This window comes from Candida oxycetoniae (assembly GCF_023343755.2).
Source record: "Candida oxycetoniae strain CBS 10844 chromosome Unknown scaffold5, whole genome shotgun sequence".
Classification (NCBI taxonomy): Eukaryota; Fungi; Ascomycota; class Pichiomycetes; order Serinales; family Debaryomycetaceae; genus Lodderomyces; species Lodderomyces oxycetoniae.
The window spans coordinates 324011-337334 of record NW_026055366.1 but is presented as its reverse complement, the minus strand read 5'-3'; the positions used below and the strand labels follow the sequence as shown (position 1 = coordinate 337334).

The 13324-nt window shown below is 38.7% G+C and overlaps 5 protein-coding genes across 5 annotated transcripts; 3 read left to right on the top strand and 2 right to left on the bottom strand. All coding sequences in view use genetic code 12, as the record gives it.

Annotated features, from left to right (window-relative positions):
* Positions 1-166: 166 nt before the first annotated feature.
* On the top strand, positions 167-1405 carry REI1 (Rei1p; the record flags this gene model as incomplete). The annotated part of the gene is made up of 1 exon (XM_049326824.1): positions 167-1405. One exon carries the CDS (start codon positions 167-169, stop codon positions 1403-1405), a length of 1239 nt encoding a protein of 412 aa, XP_049182134.1.
* Positions 1406-1483: 78 nt separating this feature from the next.
* On the bottom strand, positions 1484-4234 carry GPI7 (mannose-ethanolamine phosphotransferase; the record flags this gene model as incomplete). The annotated part of the gene is made up of 1 exon (XM_049326822.1): positions 1484-4234. The coding sequence occupies one exon, from the start codon at positions 4232-4234 to the stop codon at positions 1484-1486; it is 2751 nt and encodes a 916-aa protein (XP_049182133.1).
* Positions 4235-4564: 330 nt separating this feature from the next.
* KGF56_000868 (uncharacterized protein) lies at positions 4565-5266 on the top strand (the record flags this gene model as incomplete). Its single annotated transcript, XM_049326821.1, has 1 exon — positions 4565-5266. The coding sequence occupies one exon, from the start codon at positions 4565-4567 to the stop codon at positions 5264-5266; it is 702 nt and encodes a 233-aa protein (XP_049182132.1).
* Positions 5267-6995: 1729 nt separating this feature from the next.
* On the top strand, positions 6996-8327 carry KGF56_000867 (uncharacterized protein; the record flags this gene model as incomplete). The annotated part of the gene is made up of 1 exon (XM_049326820.1): positions 6996-8327. One exon carries the CDS (start codon positions 6996-6998, stop codon positions 8325-8327), a length of 1332 nt encoding a protein of 443 aa, XP_049182131.1.
* A 77-nt stretch (positions 8328-8404) lies between these two features.
* KGF56_000866 (translation initiation factor 3 subunit) lies at positions 8405-12523 on the bottom strand (the record flags this gene model as incomplete). Its single annotated transcript, XM_049326819.1, has 1 exon — positions 8405-12523. One exon carries the CDS (start codon positions 12521-12523, stop codon positions 8405-8407), a length of 4119 nt encoding a protein of 1372 aa, XP_049182130.1.
* Between the last annotated feature and the right edge of the window lie 801 nt (positions 12524-13324).

The window sequence follows — 13324 nt, the reverse complement described above, 5'->3', positions numbered from 1 at the left end:
ATTTTAAAATTAATTAGTTAATGATGAACTTCTCTCTCTTTCTTTTTCTGTCTCACTAAAAAAGCCATTTCACCGAAGCTCATCTCATCTCATCTCATCTCAGATTTTTTTTTTTCTTCTTCTTCTTCTTCTTTATTGCAGAAGCTTTTTAGACCAACAATTGGACATGTTTACTTGTAACACTTGTAGTTTACAATTCTCCAAATCAGATGACCAGAGGATTCATATGAAAACAGAATGGCATCGGTATAATTTAAAGAGAAAAGTTGCTCAGCTTCCGTCGATACTGGAGGAACTATTCAATTCCAAAGTGGCGAGTCTTCAACTGCAACTGCAACTGCAATCAGATACTAAAACAAAACAAGTTACGAAGAAAGAGCAAAGAAGGAAGGAGAAAGAAGCTATTTTGGAACAAAAACGCGCTATTTATAAACAAGCCGAGGAGGCTATGACAGCGCAAGCAAAAATTGCGGGGTTGCCAATGGAGAGAACATCTATTCCAATTATAGACAAGCCTACCTCTAATGATTTGGAAGAAAAAGAAGCAAAAGAAGAAAAAGAAAAAGAGCAAGAAGAAGCAAAGGAGCAAGAAGAAGTTGATGAAGAGATACTTCTACAGCTGAAAGTTGCCAACAAAACCGAAATTCCAACCACGACATGTCTTTTTGCACATCCAAAGTATGGTCACCAGTTTAGTACAGTTGACGAAAACGTGGAGCATATGTTCAAGCAGCACGGACTATATATACCTGAAGCAACTTACCTAATCGACAAAGAGGGTTTAATTGAATATTTAGGCGAAAAGATTGGTTTTGGTTTTTGTATCGCTTGTAATTATCAGGGAAAAAACGCAGAAGCTGCTAGAGAACACATGCTGAAAAAGAGACACATGAAAATACCTTATGAAACAGAGGATGAGAAATTAGAAATCTCCAAGTTTTATGATTTTTCGTCAACTTATGACGATGTTGACGATGTTGTTGATGAAGATTTGGTTTCAAATCCTGACGACTGGGAAGACATCAGCGGAGATGATGACGGAGAAGAGCAGGAAGAAGAAGAAGAAGAAGAAGAAAAAGGGGGAAAAGAGCTTCCTTCTGTGGAAAAAGACGCAATTTATCAGGCCGGGAATGAGTTGATTTTACCTTCTGGTGCAATTATTGGACATCGTTCCAACGCCAGATATTACCGCCAAAATTTGGCTCCTGAGAGAGAACTCTCAGAAGGACAAGGTACTGTTATTGCAGCCGAAACTAGACATATGTTGACTCTTAGAGACAGGAAGGAATTAGCTGAGAAGAAGAGGAACTGGAAGACAGAGAAAAAGAGGGAAGACGTCAACGATAGAAGAGCAGCAAAGTTCATCAACAACCAGCCCCATTTCCGAGATCAATTATTGCAATAATGTACTTACAATATCCACAACATTTATTTTTCCCATTTTGTTCTTTTTACCTTTTTTTTTTTCCTCATTCCTTTAACCTTATACGGAGACAATGACCATGGCGGATACTATATCCACTAAAAAATTGACAAATACAAGCCAGCTTCCAAAAAATAGCAACTTTGGCGAAAAAACTGTCCAAATAAATAAATGAAATCTCAAGTTTATACACGAAACGATTAGACCCACAGCGGAAATGGAGTAAAACAACAACAGGATTAGTGATTTGACCAAGATTATTGTGGTCGTTAACTTTGGATAATCTATCAATTCTACCGACTTGCTTTTGCGTTTACTGCAAGACACGATACTTGGCTCAAAGATCAACTGCAAGGCCGAAAGTGACCAAAAGATAGGACCGGCAAAATTTGATGTGAATGTTTGTAAACCAACCAAGAAGATATTGTATGATTCGATACCATTATATGCATTGGATAAATCCACTGTGGCTAACGAGTTTGTGTTGCCCATTGAAAAAAACGTCGAGTTTTGTAGGAAAAGCGTTAATGAAGTAATCACAAGTACGTAATCGTCGATATTAGAGGTCTTTTGAACAACTAGCTTTGACAATAAAAACTTTGCAATCATAAGGACCAAAAAGATAGGAATGTTACTGCAATCGGTTTGATGAAGCAAGTAGATTGTAACCGCGTTTGTTATGTCTGTAATTCTTCCCACTCTCCTACCTCTCAATCTGCCAATGATTAATCGAATAATCAATCCTCCAAATAACGTGTTCACGCTTAATTTTGAAAGCAGCACACTAGCTTTTTGCAAAAGAAACTTGCTGGTAGGATCAGTGGCAGCAGCACTGTATTCATTTAATTCTACGCCAAAATTGACTAGAGCCCAGTTTAAGGGCCAACTTAATATTTTTGGGAGCGACCTTCCATCAACGTAAAACTGAACCATTTTGAAAATAAAGGATAGAGATGTAGCAACAAATATCATCGTAAATGAAAGGAACGAGCCCAAGTCCTTGGTGTCTAGCAAATGTATGCTCTCAGGAAGCGCATAGCCTATGCCATATCTATCCTGAATATAAGTGAGTACAGTACAAGCAAAGTACGTGGCAAAGTTAAGGGCCCAGAGAAGCTCCACATTATCTTGCAAGTAGTTTGAAATATTGTTATTGGAAAACCATTTTTGACCAGCGGTATTCCATGACTTGAGTACTCGAAGACTGGTAAACAAGAACAATAATGTAAAAACCTTGTTTCTTTTCTCAAAGACATTGAAAAATGCTAGTCCACAATAAATCAAAATCAATGATGTTGCAAAGTTCCAAATTTGGTGCTCTTCCTCTATGAATGAAGACCCATGGAAATGAATCGCATACAAAAATGTAAACACTTGAAATAACACAACTTTTGCAAAGTTGGCATGGGAGAAACGAAGAAAATAAGCATTAAATATTATAATGGTAATAATCGCTGAAAGCGATACCAAAAACACCCCCAAGTACATTTCGTTATAATTATACTCAGTTGCTGAAGAAGCCAATTCATGTTGTACATCATGCAAAAAGGCGTAATAAGCATCTAGCGGAAGAACTTTGCTCTTCAAGTCGAGAAAAGTAGACCACAACGCCCCCTTCTTTCCATTTTTAGCAATATAAAGCTCCATTATTTGATAACAGTTTTGTAACAAAATAGAGCGTCTCTTCTCCTCTGTCCATAATTCCACCACCTGTTTTGGAATCACACCAAGTGAGTTTTTGGGAATTGGGAAATTCAAGAGACATGCCATTGTGGGTACTAGATCGATTTGAAGTATATCATTGTAGTAGGAATATTTTGAGCTCTGGATAGTTTGTGGTGGTGGATGTGGTGATGTTGAAGAGTATTTATTCATCTTCATCTCAAGTTTTGGCGAAATCACTGTCAATGCTGCGGATGTTTCTCCCAAAGAGGAACCACCATGGTTTCCAATTTCGTTCATTCCATGATCACCCATCAAGATGAGTAATGTGTCATTATTCTCTTTTTCTTCGATAAATTGATATAGTCTCTTCACTATTGCGTCCATTTCCTTTTGTTTGGGTTTCATATAAACAGAATCAGGACCACCCTTATGCCCTATGTGATCCAAGCCCAAGTAGTGTAAGATTAAGCCATGCCAATTATTGTTTGGTTTCAATTGAAGATCCAAATGGCGCGTAACATTATTATCAACCTCTGTGAAATCGCTAACAAAGAAAGAATTTGTACCTTCAAATTCAGCAAATTGTCCCGGAAACAACTTTAGCCATGTATCATCTCCGAAAAAATTGATGCTTTTGTTTTGTTGTTTGAATTGGTGTACCCATGAATCCAGAGTAAACAAGCTTTGAGAGTTATCGTAATCATCAGCAACATTCAAAATTGCATCCAAAAAGCTTGGTGTTCCGCCAGTTGTAATACCTTTGAGTCTGGGTAGGGTCACTGTCGGGGGGTTTGAATAAGCAGTAAAAGGTATTGCATTACCCTGATAAATCAAGCTTTGCAAAAAAGTAAATTCGGAATCCTTGCCAAAACAAAAATCCGATCTCATGGCATCGACAACCATTAAAATGAATTTGTTGTACTTTGGCAAACCGTTTTCATCCAAGAAAGGAGAGGCAGCAGAAACCGAAGCAGCAGGATCAAGCGCCGAGGTTGAGTTTGCTTCTTCTGTTTCATAAAAGGTGCCAAACCCTGGTAGTACCTTCTTTGTCGGAAAAAAGCCTTTTAGGAATATTACAAACCCAAGGATATTAGCTAACGATATTACCAAGTATAGGGCCCATCCTAGTTTTAGTGATTTTATCATAAAATAGCAAGCAAACCAAACGTTTCAAAAAGCAAACAAAGTAAACAAAGCAAGCAAAGCAAGCAAAAAGGAGGAGTGTGGGGGTCAGGGCAGCTGTATATAACTAAATGTTCTTGAACCAATTCAAAGATTCTTTCATTTTTGGAAAGAAAAACAAAAATGAAAAATGAAAAATGAAAAATGAAAAATTGAAAAAACCTGAGATGATTGCACCTCAGGACCTTTATAACGGCAAGATATAGACTTTGGTTGAACAGGCCGTAGTGTTGATAGACGTATTTAGTATTAGTACGAGCATTAGAAGCTGCTCTTTCCAGCGAGGTTATATTCATGAGCTATAATAGACCGTATGATCGTAACGAGTCAGTTTCAGTGTCCTGTGCGTTTTATAACAAGATAGGAGCATGTAGACATGGAGAAAAATGTTCTAAAAAACATATCAAGCCCACTAGGTCCAAGACCCTCTTATTAGCTAATTTGTATCAAAATCCCAAACTCAATAAGAATGAGAGTGAGCCAATATTGCCCAAGCAATTACAAGAAACCTTGGATCAGTTTTATCAAGATGTGTTTATACATCTTTGTCAAAAAGGGGAGATTGCATCCTTGGTGGTTTGTGAAAACGAGAATAATCATTTAAATGGTAATGTTTATGTGCGATTTTTTTCAGCCGATGATGCTGGCAGGGCTAACCAGCAGTTAAATCAAGAATGGTTTAATGGGAAGCCAGTTCATTCTGATTTGTCGCCCGTGACTAATTTTGACGAGGCTCGTTGCCGAGCTTATGACACCGATTCTTGTGAGAGAGGTGAAATGTGTAATTATATGCATGTTAGACAGCCTACAAAGGAGATACAAATCAAGTTGTGTCAAGCGCAAGAGAAGAAATATTTGTTAAAGAGGATAGAAAAATTAAAGTGGACCTTGAAGGAGTTTGAACAAGAGGGAGGTGGAGGTGGAGAAGAGTTGGAGAAAGGAGATTCACAAAGTAACTCTGTAACCACCAACTCTTTATTAGAGCAATTACTGTAGACCGACATAGCGACACTAGGGAACACTAGGGAGCGAAGCGAGCTAGTGGAGCAACACTGACTAACGACACTAGGGAACGACACTAGGGAGCGAAGCGAGCTAGTGAAGCAACACTGACTAACGACACTAGGGAACACTGACTCACAACACTAGGGAGCGAAGCGAGCTAGTGGAGCAACACTGACTCACAACACTGTCCAACGACACTAGGGAGCAACACTGTCTAGCTGCTACCCACACTATCGAGCAACATCAAATAGTACTAAATAGTACCATAGTAACTGGCTAGTAGTAACCAAATAGTAACTAGTCAGTGTACTCTATTACTCAAAGACTAGTTCTTCCTCTAGTATTTTGATTAAATGAAGCAATATTTTAGTTGAAAAATGCTTACAATTGCAAAGTTTTTTCGCAGCCAAAAAATTCAAGTGCCACTATCGAGTGAAGTGACACTAGGGAGCGAACCGAGCTAGTGGAGCAACACTGTCTAGCTGCCACCAACTTTATCGAGCAGCACTAACTAGCTTGGTACAGCACTATTAAGCAGAGCGAGATAGTGGAGCAAAACATAGTAGTAACACTGACTAGCTTATTACATCACTACACTACTCTCTATAACTTCTCTTTTAGACTATCGAGCAAAGCGAGATAGTCTATATCCACTCTCTCTAACTTCTCTTCAAGACTATCGAGCAAAGCGAGATAGTCTATATCCACTCTCTCTAACTTCTCTTCTAGACTATCTCGCTTTGCTCGCTCTGCTCGATAGTAGAGCAAAACATAGTAGTAACACTGACTAGCTTATTACATCACTACGCTACTCTAACTTCGCTTTGCTCGATAGTTTATCTCGCTTTGCTCGATAGTCCGATAGTTTATCTCGCTTTGCTCGCTCTGCTCGATAGTAGAGCGAAACATAGTAGTAACACTGACTAGCTTATTACAACACTACACTACTCTAACTTCTCTTCTAGACTATCTCGCTTTGCTCGATAGTCCGATAGTTTATAATTTCTAATCTAATAGTTTTTAATCTAATTATCTAATCATGAATAATTAATCAATCTCATTAACCAGACCAAGTTACAAAATGTCGCTTTACTATCTCGCTCTACTCAATAGTGTCACTATAAAATGTCTCTTTACTATCTCGCTCTAACTACAAAGTATTGGTCCACCATCTCGCTCTCCTCGATAGTGGACCATACGATTACGGACGTGCACATTCTCAAGCGAAAAAACATTTTTTCTTTTCCCTCCTCTTCTTCTTCTCATTGTCTTTTATTCAGTGAAAAATTAGAACGAGTTAATCAACATGGGGATTTTTTCATCTTGGTAAACTTTTTCAAAAGGCTATCAAACGGCTTTGAAAGATACCAAACACGGTATCCGATTTGGTATCCAACGAGATATTCAATACTATACCCAACAAAGACCCCCCCGCCTTAGTCTAATTACACTCACAGGGCAATTTTTATCCATCCCTCAAAAGTCAACCTATTCCTTTTTATGGAATTAAGCAATACTCTCTGGCCATTTTTTTCTCCTTTACATCATTTGCAAAGAAGAAGGAAAAAAAGCTATGCATTTTAATAGCCAAATTTTCACTGGAGTAAAGATACATCATTTTCTACTATTAAAGTCGTCATCTACATTACCCCTTTTTTATTATAGACCATTGACAATAGATCGGAAATTTTTTTCAACATTTACTACATATCATCAAAGCATGCTGAATAAGGAGAATCCAATTACAAATAAACACCGCTCTGAAAATAGTCCAGAGCACTCTGATACTAGTCCAGAGCACTCCCATGCAGAGCACTCTCATACTAGTCCAGAGCACTCCCATGGAGAGCACTCCCATGCAGAGCACTCGCACTCCCATACACACTCTGGGAGTATATTGCATCACCATCATTCAATGCATGAACCAAATGTGTTCCTCCAAGCTAACGCGTCGTCGGTAAAGACAAATCCAGCTGTGAGAATCACTTGGTTAGGACTTTTGGTCAATATCAGCTTGGCAATTTCTAAAGGTATTGGTGGTGTTTATTTCCATTCACAGGCCCTTATTGCTGATGCAATACACTCAGTAAGCGATATGCTTGCCGATTTCCTAACATTGGCCACCGTCAACGTGGCTTCCAAAATTGGAACTTGTACAAAATTCCCCTTGGGGTATGGCAAAATAGAAACAATAGGATCCTTCGCCATAAGCGCAATCCTCTTGTTTGCCGGTATCTCTGTTGGATGGTCCTCAATGTTGCAAGTTTTTGAGTTTTTCCTTCCTGCCCAATTGTACGAAATTGCCGCTAGCATCCAAATCGGTCACACTCATGCACATACCCAAATCGGAAGAGGAAACGAAACTGCAAATGCCCATGACCATCTACATAATCACTTGCAAACAACTCCAATAAATACAGAGTTAACTACTCATAGAGAAATTCCAAATATAAATGCCGCTTGGTTGGCAGCAGGCTCAATTGTGATTAAAGAGATTTTGTACAGAAAAACAATGAAAATCGCAACCGAAACAAACTCAAAAGTGTTGGTAGCTAATGCCTGGCACCATAGAGTTGATTCGTTAACAGCGGTTGTGGCTTTGCTCACTGTAGCTGGTGGCGTTCTTTTCAATGTCGCATGGCTAGACTCTATTGGTGGGATCGGAGTGTCTATTCTCATTATCAAAGCAGGGTGGGATACTATGAAAGAGGCTTGGTACGAGTTGATAGATCGCGGCGAACAACCGGGATCTGAATTATACGATAAAGTGGAAAACATTGTCAAGCATCAACTCGAAAATAACCATGAATTAAACCAATTTAAGTTGAAGCTGTTAGCGGTATTATCGTCGGGTGCAAATACAAACATTAACTTTACTTTGATCACTGAAAACAAGTCTATTGATTTGCTCACATTGAACAAATACGAAACAATATTGAAAAACTTGATAAAAGATGACGATAAATTTGTTAGAAATGTGTTTATAACATTCGAAGTAACTCCACAAGAAGAAAAGGTGGAATCCGAAGAAAAAAATGAAGAAAAACACTAGAGTGGATTGTAAATGCTTTTGTTTCAATATACATATATACAAGAGATGCTGAATGATTTTTTTTTTTTTTCTCTTTGTTAATGTTTTAATTTCTTTCTTTCTTTTTGGTTTGATGTGGAAACCTTACTTCCTTCAATAAATTTCAAAATTTCATCAATTGATTTACTGGCAATTCGAGGATCCGATTGCGGAGGTGTCTTTTTACGACCAGTTAAGTTTGGCTTCGACTCGGAATCTCCATTCACCTGTGAGGCAGCAGCAGCAGCAGCAGCAGCAGCAACCCCTGATACTGCTTTTACCGTTGCCTGTGGTCCCTGTAGTCCAACAGAACCAAAAGTCTTTTGTACTGGTGTTTTCTTATTTTGCTTCTTCTTCTTCTTCTGCTTCTTCTTCTCCTCCTCTTCCTCTAGGGCTTTTGCCTTTGCATATTCAACATACACTGACACATTGGATACGTACTTACCAGCCAGAATCGTCATTGGATCTTTTGGTCCTAGTAATTTTTGGAATATGCTATGAGCAGCCAAGAAGTAATCCCTTGATTTGGCAAACTGATTTTGGGAAATTACAACGTTTGCAATTCTAAAATAAACCAATCCCGTGATTGCTGTGTCTTCCCCATTTAGTTTTTTGCTCAAAGCTAACGCATTTTCCAATACTTTTAAAGCGGCGTCATAGTCTCTAGCAACAAAAAGAGACTCCGACCCGTTTATCAAAACATTTATCAAGGCTGGGTGATCTTTACCGTATGTAAGTGACCAAAGGTTCATTGCGCTTTGATACAACTTTAAAGAATTTACCACTTGGTTATTTGAAGCTTCAAAATAAGCCAGATTCATATACGCTGTAATAGTATCATGATTATCAAAGCCACATGACCTTTCAGAAAGTACAATAGCTTTACGGCCCATAAGCGCCGCTTCATAATCGAATCCCAGCTCTCGAAGAATCTTTGCAACTAAACCACAAAATTTTGCAGTAACTGAATTCACTTTTCCAAATATCGATTCGTGAATAGTGACCAATTCAAAGAGCATAGTTAAGCCAATATTTTTATCCCCGGATACCAAATGAGAACGAGCATTGGTAAAGATCTCATCTAGCGAGGAAGGCTTGTATGACGAGTCCTTAATTAAAGGCATAAAACCAATAATATCATCAGCTATGAATGTAGAATTACGTGGACATGAAACTTTGTTTAACAAAGGTAATTTCTTTTTGGACTTTTTGGACTGTTTTGCTTCAGCAACATGAACCTCAACAGCAGCGGTATTCTGATTTTGAGCAAACTCTTCCTTGGTGAATGCATAATTGTGTGATTTCCACTGAATACCAAATTTAACAGCAATTTCTCTGAATAGTTGAGGTAAGCGCACAATGTCAATGAGCCAGTTCTTTGGCAAAGAATACCTAAACCTCAAATAAACTTCATTTTCAACTTGACTGACAACTTTTTCATGAGTAAGATCTTTAAATTGTAAGTCCGACTCTGAATAAAACGAGGCATCTAAATCATCAATCTCCACAGTGGGCAATTTGTTGATCTCACCTCCCAACAAACAATTATGGAAAAGAGTTACAGCTGAACTAGCCAATTGCAATGGAGTGTTCTTCAATAATTTTCTTAACAAATGTTTCGAGGCTCTAGCTACCATCTCTTGGACTACAAGTCTGTAAAGAGTATCGTAATTTGCAATTGCCAACTCATAAGTTGCTTTTGATGATGAAATATCATCATCTTTATCTCCATTATCTTCCTTGGATTCATTTTTCTCTTCATCCTTCTTTTTCTCGTCCTCCTTCCTTTCCTCTTCCTCCTTTTTGATCAACTTTTCGTTTTCTGCAATTACCTGCTTTATCGAATCTTGATAAAGGGATTTCTCGACTAAAATATTCTCAGCAATCAAACCCAAATATCTCATATTGATACCTTGAGAATGTAATTGCTCAGTCAAATGAGTACCATTAAATGGTGATAGTTGATGTTGGCTATCTTCCAAAAATTCAGGAATCAATTTTTCCGTAATAAACTTGGAAATCTCTCTCACTTCTGCTCGATCTTCTTCAGTTTCCCACTCCGATGAAAATGCATCAGGGTTAAAAACTACCTGATCAATGGGCAAAGCAATTTGGGATTTTTCCTCACCTTCTTTCAATTTACCTTCCTTTTCTAATTTCTCAGTCTCGGCTTTAAACAAAACAGAAACTTTACGTTTCCACCATTCGTTAACTGCTTCATGTCTAACCAAAGGCTCACCATGTGGGTACGACTTATCATCACCAAGGTTGAAATGCGACTCAATAAACTGAATATCACGAGGAGTTGTTCTATACAAATCAATAACATACTTCCTTCCATCAGTTCCCTTTATACCGTTTGTATTTTTGGATACAACAAGGTCATGCTGTGATTGGACCTCCTTTGATATATTCACTTTATGTGCTTTTAAATGGAAAACCTCGCCAATTTGTTTCAAGGGCTCCAGGAAAGATTGGTCTTCTAATATTTTCTTTCCGTCAGATGATAAGCCATACAAAACTTTTTCCGGAATTTCTCCTTCTCCTTCTCCTTCGCCTTCTTCGTCATCCATTGCTGGAGGATCCAAAATTCCCGGAACTGGGGCTTGGCAAATAACACGGTTACCCATGTAGTCAACAATACAAGTGACCAAAGTCGAGAATCCGTTAAGCTCATGTTTATTCAATAATTTAATAGCTGCCAAATCCTTTGTAGAAACATATCGAGAAGCTTCTTCTTTTCCAGTGTTATCAAAAGCATCCACAGTAGAAGTTCCTAAAGAATAAAATACACCGTTTTTCAAGTAAATGCGTTTGTCGCTTTCTTCACCGGGGTTCATTGGGGTAATGTTTCCCTTTATGATATTGATAGCAGTCTCTGCAGCAGTCTTGTTGAAATCAAACAAAGTTTTCAAAATGAGCTTATCACGCATAATACGTTCTTGAAAATTTGATTTTGGCAATTCTCTCATTGCCTGGATATCGCTATTCCACTCCTTGATGATATCACTACCATCAACGCCATTGCTGAGTAAGGGAAGTTGAGATCTCGATGCATCGGGGAGATTCTTTAATACTTTCTCGTCAACTATCCAAGGATAGGCCAAGAAAGAGTTGGTTGGTAATAAATAAGCTTCTGGATAATCAGTAGATTCGGTCAACCTTTGCTCATTCTCTGCAATAGTGGTAGAAAACAATGGAGAAATTTGAGATACCAAATCGTATAACAAATAGTGTTTGAAAAACTTTCCCTTTTCATTTACCTTTATTGATGGATTGAAATTAATCGTTGATGACCTATTAACAAAAAAACCAGTAAAATGACAGGTAATATTGAAGGTCTCGTTTTCCAAAGTTTGAATTGTGAGGTATAAAAGGTCGCCCTTGCTCTTTTGAAATGGAGGCACAGGGGACCATTGTGATATCGACAAGGATTTAATTGGGATTTTCACATTGGCATTAATGTGATCCGAGCTGCTCGCATTTATAAAATCTGCACTCATTGGACTAGTTTCAAAGGTATTTACAATATCGTTAATTTCAGCAATTTCTTTTTCTGTCAAATTCACAACTTGAGCATCCTCCTTCTCCTCCTTGTTCTCCTCCTTGTTCTCCTCCTTGTTCTCCTCCTTGTTCTCCTTCTCCTCCTTGTTCTCCTCCTTGTTCTCCTCCTTGTTCTCTTCTTTCACTTTCATTGGATCCAATTGAATCAAACCAAATTTCGTTACACCGCCACAAGAGCCTAGATCCAAAGACAATTTGTCAACATAGTGAAGTCCAATAACTTCTCTGAATCTGATTATCTGCTCATAAACCGAGGCTAAATTATACGGGTTTGCCTTGATATCAATTTTCAACTCATCTATATTATCACCAAGTTTCAACTCCTCAATGATTTGGTCAAATGTGTTGATTTCGCCCAATTTCTCGAAATCGACTCCATTGATTAAGATCGAGTAGTTAGTCAAGCTTCTGGTAGCAGGAATTACCGTCAAAGTTTGTCTCAAATCAGTTAAACTCTCTTCATAATGTGAAGGAATAATAATTTCTTTTGCTCCATTTTCAACTATTAAAGATGGTAAATTGAGTTTCAACTGAAGCCTTTTAACCTCAGTTTCCTCGACCTGACTCTGAACTTGTTCAGGTTCTATACCAACCTCAACTTCTCCACTTGACATCCCCTAAAAAGCAAACTAACCTAAACTAATCTTTCACCTTAACTTGTCTTGAAAAAATTTGGGGTAAATCTGAAAAATTTTTTCTCTTTTTTTTTTCAGCTCGCCCGTAGCGCCAGGCGAAGATTGAACGAGAAATGCTACGCTGCTACGCCCGTATAGTGTCGGTGATAGTCAGTGCTGCTCCACAATCTCGCTTCGCTCGATAGTGTCGATAGTGTCGATAGTGTCGGTGACAGTCAGTGCTGTTCCACAATCTCGCTTCGCTCGATAGTGTCGATAGTGTCGGTGACAGTCAGTGCTGTTCCACAATCTCGCTTCGCTCGATAGTGTCGATAGTGTCGGTGACAGTCAGTGCTGTTCCACAATCTCGCTTCGCTCGAAAGTGTCGACAGCTCGCCTGTAGCGTCAGGCGAAGATTGAACGAGATACGCTACGCCCGTGTTGTTAGCTCGCCCGTAGCGCCAGGCGAAGATTGAACGAGAAATGCTACTCTGCTACGCCCGTATAGTGTCGGTGACAGTCAGTGCTGCTCAACTATCTCGCTTCGCTCGATAGTGTCGATAGGGGGACCTTCTCGTGTGACAGCACTGTATTGGCTAGTTGAGTTTTCTCACGTGGTGCGACGAGCATCGGACGACCTAGTAACAGAAACTAACCCCCCCCCTTCTTCCACTTTACTGGCAACAAGGAACTTCATTTTTGTTTTTCTTCTCATCTCATCTCATCTCATCTCATCTCAATATAATTGATATCATACTAGGTAGTTTACGCTTTTTGGTAATTCGTATTGCTCTTGTGTTT